General features: G+C 36.5%; 1 protein-coding gene across 1 annotated transcript in view; it reads left to right on the top strand.

The window, feature by feature from the left end:
- The window catches only part of LOC145672437 (uncharacterized), a 273,840-nt gene that overhangs the window by 80,770 nt on the left and 172,354 nt on the right, over positions 1 to 20,716 (top strand). The window contains exons 6-7 of the mRNA XM_081741594.1: positions 7,209 to 7,355; positions 12,528 to 12,737. Of these exons, the coding sequence (XP_081597720.1) occupies positions 7,209 to 7,355; positions 12,528 to 12,737 (357 nt within the window). The remainder of the gene's footprint in view (positions 1 to 7,208; positions 7,356 to 12,527; positions 12,738 to 20,716) is intronic.

Below are 20,716 nucleotides of genomic sequence, written 5' to 3'. Positions count from 1 at the left end.
TCGAAATCTTACTTACTATAGTAAAGTACAGTGAAACCTGTCTATGTTGGCCATCATCGGCTCCATGGAAAAGTGGCCAACTTAGAAAGGTAGCCAACTTACAGAAAATAAGTGTGATTTGTGTATTTTTAGAATAGGATTTCTAGTATTACTTGATTGTAAAATTTTAATAAGCAGTGGCACGACAGCTACTTATAAATAATGTATATAGAGTAATCATAAAAATATACAGTACTAGAAAATATTACTATAGTATGTTTAATATATGTGCATACCTTTCTCTTCCTGAAAACTAGTCTGGTACATTAAAGTAATCGGACTGAAAACACAATAACACAAACAACCATGAAATAGAAGCGTTTGTATGCAGTTTATTGAAAGTTTATTGAAATTGATATTATAGCACACTGAGTTATTTAGATTGAAAACAAGAAAAGTTGTTATAAATTGAGAAATTCATATGCAATTTATATAACTTTTTTTCAGTTATTTGGTGGACAAACACCGTGCTCGTGGGTTTTCTCGGGGTACTCCCGTTTCCTCCCACTTTCTTCATTCCACCATTTCACTCATCTCTCATTATCACCGTCTCCTTTAGCCTAACCGGCATAACCGTGGGACGTAAAACTTACAGATTTCATTTCATTTCATTTTTTTTCAGTTGTTACTGAATGGTGGTTCATTCTAGACGTATTTGTTTTATTCTTTTTGACAGATAATGCACATTCTAATATTGTAGTTAACTACCTCTTGTTAAGGAGCTAGAAGTTTTTCCCTCGAAGCAAAAGATGTTTTGAGAAAATCTAGAGGGAATTCGTATCTCAAAACTTCCGCTATCTTTTGACAAGCCGACAGGTGCAATTGTTGACAATTGGGATGGTTAGTTTTAACCTTGAGAATTTTCCGAAATTACAAAAGCTCCCCACTGATGACAGGAGCTGATATAGCTAATGGTTTTACCAAAACAGACAGGGTAAACAAATACGTACAACCATTTCCTGAATTCCTGTACGTGCTTTTTCTTATTCATATCTTCCTTCACCACCCCTTTATCAGGGTAGTCTTCTGGCCATTAACCTTCAAGAGCTAACGCGGGAATCCTTGCTTCTTTTCTCTAGTCACAAATACAGAACATCTGCCTCTCATATGGGAATTCGAAAGAGTTAAGAAAAATAACAAAACTGTATTTTGCGTGGCCAAGATACGCAGGAAAATTTATCATTATCATAGGATAAACATTGCTTCAGTGTGGCCAACTTCCAAGATAGGCAGGTGGCCAACTTATAGAGTAGTAAGTAACGAATGTCTTATGGGAAAATGCAGGTTCAAGACGAACTAGGTTAAGATAAGCAGGTGGCCAACTTAGAGAGGTGGCCAAGTTGACAGGTTTCACTGTATATAAAATATTTTTGCAGAATTTTCACATTTTCAGGTAAAGCCCCCCGTAAGTTAACAAAGCCCCCCCCCCGAAACAAAATTGTAAGTACGACACTGGATACAACTATTTATCATACTGCCATCCAGGAGTGACACTTCTAAATGTCAGTCACATCTCCTTCCAACCTGGCCATTATTTTTATCCCTCTTGCTTGAAGTAAAACACTTAAAAAGAATAATGGTTTTTGGATATAGCCGACATTCGACGCAATTGGAACATTGAACTCAATCATATTGTATAGTGTAGCAAGCATAAGTCCAGAATGGGCAGAATTATACATTTTATGAGAAATATTTTTAATATCAAGAAAGTGTTATTGTGTAAGAAAAGAGAACAACACCCGGAGAACATTGCTATTTCAGAATAGACAGAGTTATTCAAGTCTAAATTCAAAACAGATTCGCGGATGTCCTACTAACCGCACACTTTCTCTTGGTCAAAAATGTAAACTCAGCCTAGTAAACACGGGAATAAGTCCGTGTAAAAACTAGTGTTTAGAAAGTTCAGTCCTGTCAGATCCACTTGTCCAGTGTGTATCATGAGTACGGCGCAGCGAAGTACTATTAAACCACGACGCTCCTTTCCATTGATGTGAACGACGTCTGGTGTGTTCATGCAGCGTAGTTGGGCAGAGTTTCAGCCTCAGACGAAGTCAAACACTGAGATGACTCCCAGGAAGGACTTCAGGTTGTTATTCCAGTCCCTGAGGAGTGAGGTCCCAGAAACGGCCATGAGCAGCAACGGATCCAGGACCATCGAATTCGGAGCCTAAGAGCGACCAGAACTTCAGTGACTACATGACTGCGTTCCGGCGAAGAAGTAAGATGATCTTTCCAGGATTCAATCCCAAGACTCCGACAATCGACATCAAACCTTACCATTTAGTTAGTGCGTCGTTAATGTAATGTTAGTGAAAAGTGCCTGTCCAGTTCTCTAAACCTGTGGTCTGCTGGTCATCTCAACTCATGTAAGTAAAATACATTCTTAAGTTCTCTAGGGTTCATACTTGAGGAAAAGAGAAGCTAAGTACTCTATTAAAATCCACCACACCTAAGCATTGGCATGTTTATTTTCTTCATTAAGTTCCGAGGATAGCCTTCAGCTAAATTAACTGCCGATCTAGCCGCGACGTTCAGGTCAACGAGCTGATCGCTAATTAATTTAATTCATTTGCTGATAATTAAAACTTCGATCTCCATACTCACATTTCCCTCATTCATAATCATCTATTTTGTAATGAAATTTATGAAACCCAACCTCTCATCTTTTATTGAGAAATCCAGGCATCAATCTGTTGCGCCGTATTTGAGTTTCACGTAATTTACAACATAAAGGTTATTAATTTAAGTGACAAGTAGATACTTATTGATCAACTATTTATTAATTTATAACAGAAAAAATGTAGGCACTATTATATGGCTCCCCGGCGGGAAAACGAACCCCGGTCTCCCGTGTGATAGGCGGGGATACTGAAAGTATGTGAGACCTCTACATGCGTTCTCACAGAAGTGCATAACATTGGGAGGTAATTATTTTAAAGGATAATATATGTTATATTCATGCGTACATGTACCAGTTTTAATGCAAATAAATAATCATACATATTATTCGCTGTATTTGTAAATTATTCATTGTAGCTTTGGAAAATTCAGATTACTAACTAAACTCCAACTGACGAAAGGTATATATATATATATATATATATATATATATATATATATATATATATATATATATACCCTCCATTCCAAAAGAAACCGAACTTTTGAAAACAAATAGTATCACTAGTGCCATCTGTTGTAACATTTTACCGGTAGATGGCGTAGTCCCTCATTGACAACTGGTATAAATGTCATGACATTTGGATGCACGGCAACAAAGTTATTGCGTTTCAACTGTCAGTGTGTTGTGTACATCGGTCGGAAAATGAGTTTCAAACAACGAGCTGCAATTGAGTTTTCTGTTAAACTGGGTAAAACTTTTAGTGAAACGCACCAAATGCTACAAAATGCATATGGTGATGAGTGTCTATCCCGTACGCAAGTTTACGAGTGGTTCAGGCGATTCAAATCGGGTAGATTGACGCTGGATGATGACGAAAGATCAGGCCGTCCCAGAACCGGATTATCGGAAGAAAACATCGAAAAAGTGCGTGAATTCATCAAACATAACAAAAAATCGTCGGTGAAAGTTATTGAAATTGAATTAGGCATTCCTCAAACAACCGCATACCGCATTTTGACCGAAGTTTTGGGCCTTAAGAAGGTTAATTCGCGGTTTGTACCACACAAACTCACCGAAGACCAAAAAGTTGATCGAATTGCGCATTGCAAAGACATCGTTAAAAGTGCTCGGCAGGATCGAAACTTCTTGAAATCGATTGTAACTGGTGACGAGACGTGGTGTTTTGAATATGAGCCCGACACAAAGCGGCAAAGTGCTGAATGGAGAGCGCCGGATGAAGGAACACCCAAAAAAAAGTCGCTTGGTGAAGTCAAAAGTTAAGGTGATGCTGATTTGTTTTTACGATTCAAAAGGAATTATCCACAAAGAATTTGTTCAGCCCGGCCAGACAGTCACTGGAGAGTTTTACTTGGGCGTCATGAAGCGTTTGCTGGCAAGAATTCGTCGTATTCGGCCCAAATATCGCGAAATCGGCAGTTGGACTCTTTTGGACGATAATGCACCATCACATCGTTCGCGACTTGTAACTGAATTTTTGGTCAAAAATCACATTATTTGGTTGCATTATCCGCCCTATTCACCAGATCTCGCTCCGTGCGATTTCTATCTGTTCCCGAAACTGCATTTGGCGATGAAAGGAAAGTGGCACGCATCGATTGATGCCATTGAGAAGGCGACGACCGCCGTCCTAAAGACCATTCTAATAAAGGACATGGAGAAGTCGTTTGACAACTTGTTGGAGCGTGCAAATATGTGTATCGATGCAGAAGGGGAATACATTGATTAATAAAAATGATTTGTTCCAAAATGTACATTGCTTTTTTGTTTTTTAAAAACGTTCGGTTTCTTTTGGAATGGAGGGTGTATATATATATATATATATATATATATATATATATATATATATATAAGCAGTTTAGTCTGTTTTTTTCAAAGATGACGAAGCATGAAGTGGAAACCATAGAGCACTGGCATATTCTTAAGTCACAATGCAAGTGAATGACAATTTTTGAAAAGACAAGGATAAGAAATAAATATAAATCTGATTGTTGAGTCGGTAGGATCTTGAACATACAAGGTGTATGAGAAAAGTAGTAATGAGACTGGCAACACTGTGGGCGATCTGGCAACGTTTGTCTACCGGACTGTGCTATTATAGACCTGTTTGTTTATCCCTTCCAGTTCGTCAATCCGAGTTACAACTCCGTACAGCTAATACATTATTTTCGACAGCGCCATCAGTGAAGTTGTGTTTTTGTTGTGTGTTACAGATATGGAGCATCGGAATTTAGAGCAACGTTGTACAATAAAGTTTTGTGTTAAACTTGGTGAATCCGCGAGTGTGACTTTTGAGAATTTGAAACAGATCTATAGGGGTCTAGGTAACATTGCTTATCAAGAGCACAAGTTTTCCGCTGGCACAAATCATTTTTGGAAGGCCGAGAACACGTTGAAGATGAACCTCGCTCAGGGAACCTTCAACTTCTACGAAAACATTGAACGTATGAGGGCTGTTGTGAGATCAGACCGTCCTTTAACAATAAGGATTATGAGGAACAGTTAAATTTAAACTTTCACCGTGCATCAAATTTTGACAGACGATTTGAACATGCGAAAGGTTTGTGCCAAAATAGTGCCAAAAAACCTCACAACTGAACAGAAGGACAATCGAAAAAACGTGTGCATTGATCTTCTTGAGAGGTTTGCCAGTGACCAAGAATTCTTTAATTGTATGATCACAGGTGATGAATCCTGGATATTTGAGTACGATCCTGAAATAAAGCGGCAAAGCGAAGAGTGGCACACTCCGTCATCTCCTCGGCCGAAGAAATGTCGAATGAGCAAATCAAAGATCAAGACGATGCCGATTTTTTTTGACAGTAAGGATATCGTGCACAAAGAATTTGTTCCACTAGGACAAACTGTCAACCAAGTGTTTTATACAAGTTTCTTTGAAAGGCTCAGGAAAAGAGTGATTCGTGTGAGACCAGACATTGCAGACAAGTGGATGCTTTATCATGATAATGCCCAGTGTCACACGACCATTTCCATCAGTGATTTTTTTGACCTCAAAACGCGTTACTTTTGTTCCTCAACCCCCCTATTCACCTGATTTGAGTCCTTGTGACTTTTTCCTTTTCCCGAAATTGAAACGTCCTAATAGGACGTCATTTTGGAACTCTGGAGGATATTCAAAAGACTGTGACCGACCAGGTAAAAGCCATACCAGTTGGAGACTTGCAGAGCTGCTACATAGAGTGGGAAGAACGACTCCGGTGTATAGCTCCCCAAGGGAACTACTTTGAAGGGGATAACATTGTTGTTTGAAAAACATAAAAACTTTAGTTAGTACAAAATCAGTCTCATTACCTTTCTAACTCGCCTCGTAAATGGCATACACATACAGGGTGGTCCAAAAATAGGTATATTGTACCGTACTGATCAGTTCACTGTATTTTATATCATTTCTTATTGTTATCAAACAGGTAGACCTAGTTTCTTTATTATTTGTTGTTAATGTGCTTTTACTTAAATCTTAAAGTCGAAAGATCAGAAGCAAAAAACCCATAAACTAGAACCTTATACTTGATCAATGCAGGGGTGTATACCTACTTTTGGGCCACCTTGTATTTTCTTACAAATCGTTTTGTCATTATTACAATAATCAGAAGCAACTTCTACCAAAGAATTTATCATTTCTGTTCGAAAAATTCTGTAGGTATAGGTCTACTGTATTATATGAAAATACTTAATGCTGCACAATAGAATACAACACACATACATCCTTTATTTTATGCATTTTAGATGTAGACACTATTTATTAATATTATATTTATTTTATTGGGTATTATATTTAGGGTTGGCAACCGACTGGTATTTTACCGTCACAGCAGGAAATAATGTTGGCTATTTTGAATAAGACCAGTGGCCTCTACAGACTCCTTACTGGTCATACAATTGGCCCCTTTTAAAATTCTTTTTTATATACTATCAAATAAAAATTCACGATTATCTTTTATCTTTTTGAGAGTTTTTAAAAGTATAAAGAATACGTTAAAGTTATCGAATTATAATAAATATTTGAATGCTGAGTTTTGTTTCTATTTTTCTCTTTCTGTGCAGTTATTATCTCTATTACTGAGTTTATAATACCGGCAGTGGCGTAGGGAAGGGGGGCAGAGGGGCCGGGCCCCCCAAAGAGGTCTGACAATGTACTTTAGTACTTTGATGTTTGTAATTTTTTTATATATTTTTATGTTTATATATTTTTTGTTTGCAATTTTTCTATATGTACCTATAACAGCACTTGCCCCCCCAAACACACTTCCTGGCTACGCTACTGTACCGGTACATTTTAAATTACGCTTCAAACTATGAGTACCGCTAGATCCGAACAGAGAATGTAATTTATGAGTAAATGTCAGTAATTTTATTTTCGTCAAAGTTGGCAACACTAATTAAACAATATATATGCTTTGAGTATGTGGATTTAACATACAAGTCTGTATTGATATAACGTTATATTTTGATCTTTCTGTAATTTAAATCGACAAAATAAATGAACGTTTAATTTTTAATGTTTCAGTCTCATATCTTCAGAGATCTAGATATTTCCATTCTAAGGAGTGTGGCATTGTATATGGTACCCCGTTCGTACTTACCTGGTGATATTGTGTTTAGTCAAGGTGAATTAAGGAGTTCAATGATCTACATAGTTTCCGGTGTATTACAGGTATGTACATTTCATTGAATCGTATATACCGGTAGACTTGTTATATTACGAGAGACTAGCGGCTATTACCCACTTCGCTGGGTTAAAGTAAGAAAAATCAGTAATAAGGATTTATGTTCCGTTAGTCAATCACCTTTATAACATCACTGAAGTGCTCTCTGATAACCGAACATTTTCGGTCATTTTTATTTATCTCCCCCTCCATCAAGTTGCAGGGTTGAATTTGGATTTAAACAGCATCGGAAGTATCACTGTTTGTCTCAGCGTCCCCGAAAACTATCGATTGGACACTGATATCGGTCATATATATATATATATATATATATATATATATCCCAGGAACCAATCTATGTCGAAAATTTGATCGAGATCAGTCGTGTGGTTCAAGCGTTATTAAGTTACTTTCATTTTTATTTATATAGATATAGATTAACATTTTAATAAATTAGAATATTTTAATAATGTATTAAACGTTACGAAATTATTTTCTGAGGTTATTCACATGTAAGAGTGCAATAACTCAAATAAATAGAAATCAGACGATTTCAAATCACGAACTTACAAAGATTTCATTCTTACGTGTTAGTTACGTTCAAATATTAACAACATCAGCACAAACTCCCTTTCATTTTTTTTTTTTTTTTTGAAGAATGCACTACTCATTACGTTTCTCAATCTCAGACACGCGCGAGATGAATGTCTTAATAGAAAATCATAAGTAGTATAAGAGAATAGTTACATGATCATATAGGAAGAATATAGCTTGCGAATCTTGCCTTGTTAAATACTGACTGTAATGGACAGAGCATTATTCCAGTGTAGTTATCTTCATACGTCACATTCTCCCCTATTATTATTATTATTATTATTATTATTATTATTATTATTATTATTATTATTATTATTATTACCGGTATTATATTTCTAGCCGGCACTGATTGTTCTCCTAAATTTCAGATAAGTAATTTGAATCATATGATATGGAAATTAAGCTCTCGCCTTCGGTGCGAGCGGTCCTGGGTTAAATTCCCGGTGGGGTCACACGGTCAAAAATATGTAGAAAGATTTTTCAGGCCAGCCACCCTGAATGAGGTTTTCCTGAGTCTTCCTCCTGCACACTAGACAAATGCCGGGGTGTACCTAACTTACAGGTTCCATGCCGCTTCCTTCCTTCCCCAATCCTTTTTCCTTGCCTTTCCTCGGATAGTGAGCTCTCCGACGGACATCATCCCTCAAACGTGACGGACTAAATGGCCATAGTTACCGGAAGCCAAGAAATCTAAATTCTAAATCCTAAACAGAAATTAAATGCTGCGTTTCATTTAGTATTATGAGTTTATTAGTTGGTAATTAAGATATATGACATAGATGGGTAGTCATTTTGCCCTCACTTATTAGTAAATTGCCAATCATGATTCCTTAAGTATGCTACATACTACAGTGAAACCTGTCTTTAGCGGAATCGAACGAGGCTTGCAAAAATTTCCGTTAAAGTCAGGTTTCCGCTTAGTAGAGATAGACCTTTTCTTTATTTCTTTTTTTTAAATACATGTTTATAAAGGGACATACTGAGAAAATATATTGCTGTACGTACATTGTTCGATTACAGTACTTCTTTCTTCTGCGAATAAATACACAAAAAATTAAAATGAATACAAAATATATTATGCATACGTTATCTTTATTTTTCTAATAGCCAAGCAGGGTTTTCTGTGTACGTTGCTGCTTGACTTTCCGCATACAGTTTAGCCTGAGAATTTATACTAAGTGAATCAGAATAATTTTTCCGTAAGGCAAATTTTTCCAGTTCCTTTAAACTTCTGAGAGAATCTTGATATGTATTTATTCTACACTCTTCTTGGAACTAGGTATCGTATTCCTCTTCTTCCTCTATATCGTTTTCTTCTTTCCGACATTCCTTATGATTCTTGATTAAGTTGAGGGGATTAAAGACAATTTGTGGGGGTGAATATGAGTAGTGGTTGGGGAAGGTCAACACTGTCGGGAAATATTTAACAAAAGAACGAACATTTTATCGCAAACAGTGTAATGTATATGCACAGAATGTCTAAACATCTAAACACTGTAGTCCGGAATTCAGAATTTTCCGTTAAATGTTTATTTTTCTTTCCGTTGTCCGCGTAACACAGTTTCCGCTTAATGAAGGGACTTTTACACATTTTGTTCTCCAAAATTCATGGGACCGTGAAATATTTCCGTTTAAGACAGTTTTCCGTTTAATAAAGGGTCCGTTGAAGACAGGTTTTACTGTAATATATTTCACGAATACTTCTAATACACAGTATGTGGTGTTTTAGGAGCCATCCACATATTATGTAACACTATTTTTGACCAATTTCTATCCCTTCCTTCCCCTTGTCACACTTCGTAACGCAAGACGGAACCCCTCCCCCTTTGTTACGTAACACTTTTTGATTTTTGGTTTTTCGCCAATTTTGCTTATTTTGCGAGTTATTACAATTAAAAAAAAACTATGTTTAAGGTAGAACTTTTTCATTACAAAGCGTTTGTATTCTGAATATATTTGTAGCGCCTTTCGCCAACAAATCAAAGTATTAAAAAATGGTAGTACCGTAATAATATTTTAACCCCATACGGTTGTTTAATTAACCAGTTTTAGTTCTTCGAAATTGCGTACTGTCGTTTCCCTGAGGATCGCACCCATTCTTTTAGGTCACAGATTATTGACAAAGAGAAAATACTGCCGAAAAATACAGGTGAAACAGGATCTAAATAATTGATATCGACCTCATTTTTCGGGATCCAGGATGCTTCGTGTATTTGAAGTTCGCCAGTGTAGACAATGCAAAGAAATTCTCTTCCTAGTCTACTACAGATTTAAAGTGCCTACACACGTGAAGGAGAAGGTATGTGTTTGAGAAACCACCTTCTTTGAACTTTGGACTTTGGACTTCAGTTTACCCCTTTTTTAAATTCATCTTGTCCTAAATCAGTGCCAGAATCCAAATAAACTCGATTTCACCAGAAATATTCTAATCCAAAAGTAAAAATATTCAGTACGAGATGAATATTCGACGAATTAGGTTTGTAATATCTTATTTTCCTCCAAATCGTGAATCGTTCCCTAGCGGAAAATATTATTTCACGAAAATGATTTTCTTGTATTTTACATGCGAAACCCTTTACAAAGATAGTGTGGGGTAATGATTTACATTTAAAGTTTTAAATAATATTCTCAGAAATAGCGATACGAGTGGGAACGCATTTTCAAGCGGTATTTACGATCACTAACAACTAACTCCAGAAAAGCGTGTGCCGTAAATGCAATGCTGCGATAGCCACAAAACGGAGTTTTAGTCTATTGTACAAGCAGAGTTTGTCACCAGCCATTCTGGTGTCTCGTAGCCTCTGAATCCCTTCTGCATGATTCAATTTATATAGGCTATATAAATTTCCCGAAACAATAGAAATATTTATTTATTTATAAGAAAGAAAAGAATTGAATAAAATTATTTGTTTAAAAATTGCATATAAACCTGAGAATAAAAATAAAAAATAACAGCACAAAACATATGTTACGTAACGAGACGTAAACTCCCTCCTCACCCTTTGTCACACTTCGTAACGCAAGGCCGAACCCCCTTCCCTGTTTGCCGCGTTACGTAATATGTGGACGACTCCTTATTCCGTTAATGTTGAATTTCAACAATATAATAGACAATACTTGTTTTTCTCTGGTCAGCAATCTTCCCACTGTTTGATGTAGTTTTTCTGTCTTCTACACCCTAACTAGCCTTTTATTTCCAAGAATAAATTTTCTTCGTTACATTTTGTTATTTGGTCAGTATATTTAAATTACGTATTTTCTCTAAGTATTTTCGTTCCGTTATTCCTCCCATAATTAATAGGTTGAGTAATCCATGTCTCATAATGTCTTCAACCATCCTGTCTTTTCTTTTCAAAATAGTTCTTCGCATACAATTGTTTTCCTCAAACCGTTTCCGACATATTTTCATTCGATATCATATCTTTTCATTTATTCTTTAGCATCCTCTTATAGACTCCTTTTTCACTTCTCTTACAGCCCATGTCTCACATCCGTAGAACGCCACACTTCATACATATGCTTTTATCAGCCTTTTCTTCACTTCTCCGCCAATGTTCCCGATTAGAAGCTTAATTTTTTTTTAAGTATGAATGCTATATAAGATCGAACCTAGAGATTAAGGTATAATCCACACCACTGCAATGCGTTGGAATTATAATTCTCTCCTATCGGGAACCAAATCCGGAATCACGTACACCGAAGGCGCACCTGCCAGCAGGGATGGTGATTAAGGCGGGCAGTTACCGCTCCCACTTCTTTGAAGTGGCCTCTTAATGTATATAATTTCATTTGGAAATGTAAAGTTTTTTGCATGTATTACTTGTTTGTAGAAAAATGGTGCCATATAATATTTGCCGTTACATAAGTACGTATTGGTTATTTGTCTTCCCGCGGAGTTATGAAAGCTACAGGAATTGCGTTTTAATTGCAATTTAATATTGCAATTATGTATTTCTTTAAATGTCGTAGCATATGCTTTTACTTCCTCTCATTTTCTAAGCGTACTAACATACATTTAGTGGCATGTAGAATTAAAAATATAAGTTGTTCATTAGTACACAGTTTCAATATAACTTCTACAAAACAAGCCTCATTATTCATTACTCTGATTAATATTATCCTTTCTATTTATTTGTTTTGCAAATTTGTTATTGAAGAATCGGATTACATAATTTTCCAGACTTTTAAGATGTTCGTGAGCAAGGAATCAAATCTCTCTTCTTACAGTTCCGTTATTTAAAAGTACAAAGGGCGAGTATTTACTTGCGTTGGTCTTGTCAATTTACTTAATAAAATATGAAATACAATATACGGTATTTTAAGTGAAAAAGATATTATCCTATTAGTTATACAACCTATCGTCAAACAAAGTGTTAGAAACAACCAAGAAAACTAACATTAATATACAAATATTCACATAATGTCTTGCCCTCCGCTTTTAACGTCCAATCGTCGCCACCGCTTGTTAGTAACTATAGACCAGCAATAAGTGCTCTTATTTTTTTGTATTTTATTATAATTTCATCTGCTTTGATCTAAAAAAGAAAAAGAACGTTTCACACAATTTGTCTAATTATTCTTAGGTATTTTCTGAAGATGACGATGAAACTCCACTTGTTTCCTTTTCCGGTGGCACTTGTTTAGGTGAGTTTTCCTTGGTAATGGGCATCCCCAGCAAGACTGTTGTTAAAAGTGCAACATATTGTGAAACAAGAATGCTAGGCAAAGACAAGTTTCATCGAATGATACTAAGAGATAAGCAACTTGCTGATCCATTTCGAAAGAAAATGCTGGTAAGTATAGCTTCCTTATGATTGTCTTTTATGGAAGTTTAGTGTTCTATATATACAGGGTGTCCACATCAAACGTTTCTAATTACAAATATTAATTGCATTAAAACTATTAGTGCAAGAGAATAACGATTTTTGGCATCTTAAAGAGCAACTCAAATAGTTTTATTTTGTCAATATATGCAGTTCTATATAGACCTCGTTAGTAGCTCGCAGAATGTCCAGTCGATGTTCAATCTCCCGCTATATGTTCTGTAGCATTTCCGATGTGATCGAGTTGATGGCTTTTTCAATTTTGTGACGAAAAGCAGGAATATCGCGTATAGATGTGGCGTAGACTCTATCTTTGACATAGCCTCATAGGAAGACCTCCCTGACCTCATCCACAGTTTCCAAGACTTCCGTGCTTTGCCCGAGCCAGGCTGTCGGTTGACACTCCCCGTTGCTAAAAAGTTCTCAAACCATGTTTTAATCTTCTTGATGTCTGGTGGTTTCCGTTGATACTTTCGTCTGAGGTTCCTTTGCACGGTAGTTGGTCATTTAGTCTCAGCCAACCACACCAGATACTGCGCTCTCTCTTGTGCTGTTTTCATCTTTGTCCATGAACACCTGCAACATACAACAAAAATTCATATAAACTTTGTTTATGAACACCTGCAACAAATAACAACAATTAACAATCAACAAAAAATCTGTTTGAGTTGCTCTTCAAGATGTCGCAAACTGTTATTAATAGTTTCCATTCAATTAATATTTGGAATCAGGGAGGTTTCATGTGGACACCCTGTATAATTTATACTCAAAAGTAATATGACCTCTTTATGATTCTCTTGTACGAAAATTAAATGCTAAGTACTTATAACCGATATTCAAAAGTAATATGACTTGTTCATGGTTGTCTTGTATGGAAGTTTAGTGCTAACAAAGGAAATTCTTATATTGATAGTAGCATGGCCTAGTCAAACAATGCGCAATCAATAGAGGAGTGAAGAAAAGTGAGAAATCCAAAGTTTTACGGGCCGACACCCAAAAATACAGGAGATACAGAGGAAAGAAGGATCTAGAATCATGTGAAGATAGCAATACAAAATATACACTGACAGAAAGAACTTCAAAATGATTAAAGTAATCAAAATTACATTTACACAACAGTATAGTAAGCAAACATTGTACCCACAGACATGCTAAATAACATCATATGTAATGTAATGTTGCCAACTGAGCACAAAATAAAGTTTTGTTAAAACACGGAAGTGAACTCAAATTATAACATCTAGAAAATCTAATTAGGAGTAGAACCATACCTGTGACGTTGTGATGTACAGTGATGCCAACGTTTGAGGGTAGGCTTATATGAATTCCTATATGAATCTTGGATGTAGAAGAGTACATATAATATACGATTCGAACTGGTTAAAACTAAAATTTGAGACCACAAACAAGAATATACAAAATGAGTATGAAAATAAGGGACGAAGCACAATGTCGATGCAGTTTTGCCCAAGTGGAAAATCAAAATATTATCAAACACAACACACACAACTAAAATGAGCCTACGGGCCACTTGGTCATCCAAGGGCATGGGTCATCTCAGCTTATGTGCTATGTTTTGGTACTATTCAGACATTTTTCTTGTCTATTACTTTTGTACTTCGCTGATAATATTCTTAATTGTTGTCTCATATTTTTGTTTCAACTAGTTCGAATCGTGTACTGTATTTACTCTTCTACATTCTAGATTCATATAGGAATTCATATAAACCTATCTTCAAACTTTGGCAACGCTGTACATCAAGACTTCACAGTTATGGTTCTACTCCTAATTAGATTTTCTAGATGTTATAATTTGTATTCACTTCCATGTTTTAACAAAACTTAATTTTGTGCTCAATTGGCAACAATGCATTACATATGATGTTATTGAGCATGTCTGTGGGCACAATGTTTGCTTTCTATACTGTTGGGTAAATGTAATTTTGATTACTTTAATCATTTTGAAATTCTTTCTGTGTCAATGTATATTTTGCATTGCTATCTTCGCATGATTCTAGATCCTTCTTTCCTCTGTATCTTCTGTGTTTCTGGGTGTCGGCCCGTGGGAGATCTTAAGTTGACAAAACCAGAGCACCACACAATATGACGTCACTAAATGTGATAGTAAGTTGAGCAGTGTTTGCAACTGATTTGGAGTCAACTTATTAATTTTATACTAGAGTAACAGACCGGTAAAGAAAATATGTTTAAAAATGATTATCTGTTAATGAAGTAATATACTTAAAGAGATATTTGTATATTTGTATGAAAACATAGTATCTCCACACGCGATATTTGATGATGTGCTCCGCGGAAGATATGTCGCTACAAAAAATTTGGAGATCCACAATATATAATTGACATAAAAATTAATGATAGGTCTACATCATATTAGTATGTGACAGGCCCGTATCCATGGGGTCTAGGGGAGCGAGCCCCCTCTAAATATTTACTGGTCCCCTAAAATTTTCCAGTACGCTTGCAAATGAACTATAACAAGGTGCAAAATTTCAAAGTCAGACGCACTCGCCAATCCAAAAATAATGGTCGCCAGTATCTCTCACGTACAAATTGAGATGTCCCCTCCCCCAAACGGCCTTTGGTTTGACAAAGAAAGACTTCACATTCCGTGTTTTCTCTCACTCAGTGACAATTATTTTCTTACGAAACAGAAAATGCGCTGCCCTGTGAGTTCAGGCAGAAACCATTCCTACTGAACACTGGTCGCCAGCTCTAGATTTCTAGTTGTCAATTGCGACTTGGCGACCGGAAAATTTGTGCGCTGATGATCAACTATAATGATGATTAACTATAATACGTTTGGATCGGGACCCCCTCCCAAACTTCTACCGGGCTTCCTCTAGATTTTTTGGCTGGCTACCAGCCTAGTATGTGATATGTGACAGGGCCGTAACTTGAGGAGGGAGGGGGCAAATGCATCCCAAGGAAGCTCCCAGCCGTTCGAGGGGACCCATTTTAAGACAAAATTTTCTTACTCCGTATACGATACGAACATGAAAGTATAAATCAAGCATCGAATATGTCCACTATATTACATAAACAAAACAACACATAAAAGGTAAATAAAACTAAAATGAGTCGTGAGCCCATTTCAATAAAAAAGTTTACTATTAGAGGCCCTAGAAATAATGTTTATTCGTATGGCTTTGATATTTGTCAATATTGTTCCCTTAATTCATTTGTCATGTATGGAACGGGCCCAAAGGTGTAGTCGTTAGTTACACCTTAAAGAGTAACAGAAAGATGGAAAGAGGGAGCCCAAGAATTAGAGAAATATTTTTTTCTAGGAGCACCAAATACGCGTATTAATGCTTACCCCCCCCCCCCTTATAAGAAAAATCTAAGTTACGGCGCTGGATAAATGGATGTAGGTGTAGAATACATAAACATAGAAACAGTAATTTATGATTAAAATGAATGACTGCGTGTGAAAGAGGACTGTACTACTAATTTTTAAAAATTATATAACGTTTACTGTATGTAGAAAACGATGGTGCTGTCCTATTTTATGAGTTTGAATTTGCAAAATTTACGAAAGAAGTATGTAATATATTTCTCGGGTTCTGTAGGATTACGGGGGGGCCAAAACTACGTAAAAATACAATTTTTATAGGTGGAATGAGTTCATGTTGCGGAAAGATAATCGATATTGATATGTGAGTAATTTGTGAACTGAGTAGACTGGAAATGCCATGTGCGGAATGGAAAATTTTGCAATTACTATTATCTATTAATTAGAATGGACGAATACAACGTGCATTGCGGCGTTCTAACCCGACTTCGCTTGCTAGCGCTCGCTCGACAATATTTATTTATTTATTTATTTATTGATACAAGTCATGGTCATTACCAGCATCTATGGCCTTAAGCACGTCACGTTGGAGGGATGACATCCCCGGCGAGCACACAATCACGGTACAGGGAGGGATGTAAGGAACGGATAAGGAAAGGAGCTGTCTGAGGCCTGCAATTTAGATACCATCCCGGCATTTACCTGGTGTGAATGAGGAAATCACAGGAAAAACCTCATTTAGGATAGCTAGTCTGAAAAAGCTGTTACACCGTTTCGATCGACTGACCCTGCCGGAAATCGAGCCCAGGACCAAAGGCGAGAGCATTAGCGACTACTCATGCTCAGCAATACTGTCTGAAACTTTTTAGTTAGTGGTATGTTTGGCTTTAGGTAGATTAACCTCAAAAACATTTAAGAAAACAGCAATGATTTTCAACACAAAATTCTTTCTCCCCGTAATCCGACATATGGCTAGTTTTCAAAGCACATACTGAGAAAAAAATTAGGTAGTGTACTTAAAACGGTAGATAACATGCGTAATTTCTGTAGTTTTTGGACAACGTACAGCAAACATATAACTGAAGACGCATATTTTATAATACTTTCCGTATAAGTGTTCCATCTATACGTATTTTACGTATGAAACAATATAGGCGGTCAGGATCTCACATACAAATCGACGCAGAATGTCCAAAGTAGAATGTAACATAGGTATATGCATGTGATATACGGAAAAGTGTTAGATGTCAGACATCCTGCAATGGCATGCTGTAACATCTAAGGGCAGTATGTATGTAGCATATGCTCCATACTGATTTCTGTAGTAAGCAAGAGGATTTTGTATATTTGTATATACAATATACCGCTGTCCGGAGAACGGATTTTTCTTAGTGTGCAGTTCATAAGCAAGGGCGCTCATGTTGTAGTTTCCAAGGAAGGGGGGGGGGGGCAAGTATAAGCGACGTTTCAAATATGGTTTCAAATTTTGCTGTAAGTAATGTAAAAATTCTATTGGGTTTTCAATATTCCCAAGTACAATTTCCTCTTAGGGGGCGAGCGCCCCACCTTGCCCCCCTGATGGGCGCCCTTGTTCATAAGTGATGCAGTTATGTGGGTGCTGAACCTGTGGGTTCAGTATTTCTTGATAAATCCATTAAATGTTGGGCGTGTAATCCACAACGCTCACAGATATAGGCCGGAATTCATGTCACTTAATGACCTTTCCATTTTAAGGCACTAATAAATGCGAAAATTATCGATAAGTGATTCGCTTACTTTGATTTTGCGAATAGTTTGTACTATGAGCGAGTTTGTCCATGCGGCGTTTAGGGTATGGTCGACGTCGATAAGCTAATAAAACGAAATACTTCAAAAGTTGAGCCAGTGGGTGCGTAAACGTAAAGCCCGTGTAGCTTAAGTATAGGCTGCATAATTACTTTATTACATCAGTGTTAATGTGCATCCTTAAATTGGGATAGAGCAGTTTCCGCAGTTCAGATCAACAATACGTGGACAAATACATATTACTTTGAAACTCACATTTCTTTATGAAAATAGTGTCATCACGCCTTCTAGACTGTACATGTGTTGGTGCATGCCAGTGATCCATCAGGAACAAGTAAAATTCAGGGGCGCTACGAGAGATAATTGTTCAAAAATTACATTTTAAAAAAATATATGGGTGCATACTTAGTAGTAGTAATAGTAGTAATGATAGTATAGTAGTAGTAAGGCAGTAGTAGTAGGGTAGTAGTTTAGTAGTAGCCAGGCCCGCAACGAGAGGGGTGGGCTAGGGAGACCAGGTCCCCCTCAACTTTTTATGGCCCCTCCAGACTTCAATACAAAATTTTATTAATACAAAAACACAATTTATATACTTATAAGATAATTTTAATGACGGCCCCCGTAACATGTTCATGGCCCTCCCAAACTTTGTAGCTGGTTTCGGCCCTGGTAGTAGCAATGATAGTATAATAATAGGCTAGTAGGAGTAGTAGTAGTAGTATAGTAAGGCAGTAATGGTAGTAGTTGAGTAGTAGTAGTAATAATAGTATACTACTAGTAGTAGAGTAGCAGTAGTTCGGGTTAGGTTAGGGTAGGTTCAGGCAGCGAAATAGTCATATTTCAAGTCCCTTGTACATTAGTTTGCAGCCCTGGAATAACGCCCTTATGGAGAGTTTCATAGAAATGAAAGCAACATCTTATTGCTGTATCTATGTTCACAGATGACTTACATATTCTGCGCCTTCATAAATAAATTCCCTAAACATTTGTCTTTTGTTCTGAATTAACACATTTTACCTGTAAATTGTAACTTTAAAAATGTCCACGTATTCTTAATTCCGTTTCTGCCACTCCAAAACACTTACTAAACCTACAAGAGTTCATTTGGTGCTAAAAGAAAATGATATATCATGAATGTCAGTAAACTTATAAAATAGAACATAACTGAGGAAACCTGAAACCTCAATCTTAATACACGTATCAGTGCGCAGCACGAAATGAGATTTTTTTTAAAAATCCCGGCGTTCTTCCCGCCTTTGATGGTACAAGCCGCAATTATTTACGCATTATTCAGTTGAGGGGGGGTGCGTCATGGACATGAGGGGGGTGGGCACCACTGCTTAAATTATAATCCACCTTGGCATGTTATCTCAGCCGTAATGCTGTCAACAGAGTTGCCTTGCTTATGGATACACTGCGCATGAAGTGCTCCAGGGTAGTGACGACATTAAGTGACGTCATGTCCTGTTGCTCTGGTTGTGTCAACTTAAGAACTCCCGTCGGCCCGTAAAATTTCGGATTTCTCACTTTTCTTCACTCCTCTATCGATTGCGCATTGTTTGACTGGACAATGCTACTATCAATATAAGATGTTCTCTTGTAAGTATTTATAACGTACAATATACCCAAAAGTAACATGGCTTGTTTATGATTGTGTTGTATGGAAATTTGGTTCTAGGTATTTGTAACAAACCCAGCACGAATCTGGAATACTATTAGAAATAAAAGTGTATGGATTATTGTCTGATTGTCGAATAAATTTATTTCTTAAACAAAGTTTGCATAGATATTTGATCTTTTGAAGTTATTTATTTTTTGTGAATATTTGCACTCTGTATAAAATTTATTGAAAAGAAAGGAGAATGCGTGCTGTTATTTGTGATGGTTATCGTTCCTTTAAACCCACATGAAGTAAATTTAAGGTAGCAGAAAATAAAACTGATGTGTGTGTTATGTAAATCTTTGAGAACTTGGAATCAAATTATTTTAAATTATGTAAATCTACAGGGTAGATCCCTCACATCAAAATAAAAAAAGTGAGAGTTCTTATGCACCTGTGGTCAGAAGTGTATAGTTTCGTAGTTACATGTGCGAAAACATGAAGAAATGAACTTTAAAGGGTCCATAGTTCCACTACTGTAGGACCGATCACAGTCGAGTCAAGACATCTCTGAGGAACTAGTATGTGAATCATCCAAATATCCATCTTTCAGAGTCTCTGGTACTTGCATAATTATTTCTAGAAAGGCTGTTTGGGAGTACTTGGTCACTCTCCACCTACCTCTCTAAAAAATTGGTGTGCAAGTACTGGACCATTCTTAAACATGGATATTTGGATAATTTACATACCAGTTCCTTAGTGATGTCTAGGGATGCGCACGAGTCGAGACATTTCTCGAATCTCGACTCGACTCGACTCGAATTCGAGTCGAGATTCGAGCCGAGACACACTTTGTAAAATTCGAGACGAGTCGAGACAAACGTGTTTCTCGACTCGAATTTTCGAGTCGAGACACGAGTCGAGTCGAGACAGCTCATAAAAATCTCGACTCGACTCGAATGTCTCGAAATTTTTTCTAAAACTTTTAATATTATTATGAAGAAATTATTCACTCAGGAACAGCCTTGAAACCAATTCCAGCATTTATTACTTTAGAAAGGTACAGAACGTATAAATTTAATAGTTAATCTTCCGAGATCAAGATCTAATTTTCAGCTCAATTCAGTTAATTAAAACTAGTAATTAATGTCGTGATATTTGATTGTACTTCAAATATAATAATAATAATAATAATAATAATAATAATAATAATAATAATAATAATAATAATAATAATAATAATAATAATAA

Source organism: Thermobia domestica, chromosome 16, assembly GCF_964235325.1.
Source record: "Thermobia domestica chromosome 16, izTheDome1.hap1.1, whole genome shotgun sequence".
Taxonomy (NCBI): Eukaryota; Metazoa; Arthropoda; class Insecta; order Zygentoma; family Lepismatidae; genus Thermobia; species Thermobia domestica.
This window is presented reverse-complemented; position numbering and strand designations above follow the sequence as displayed.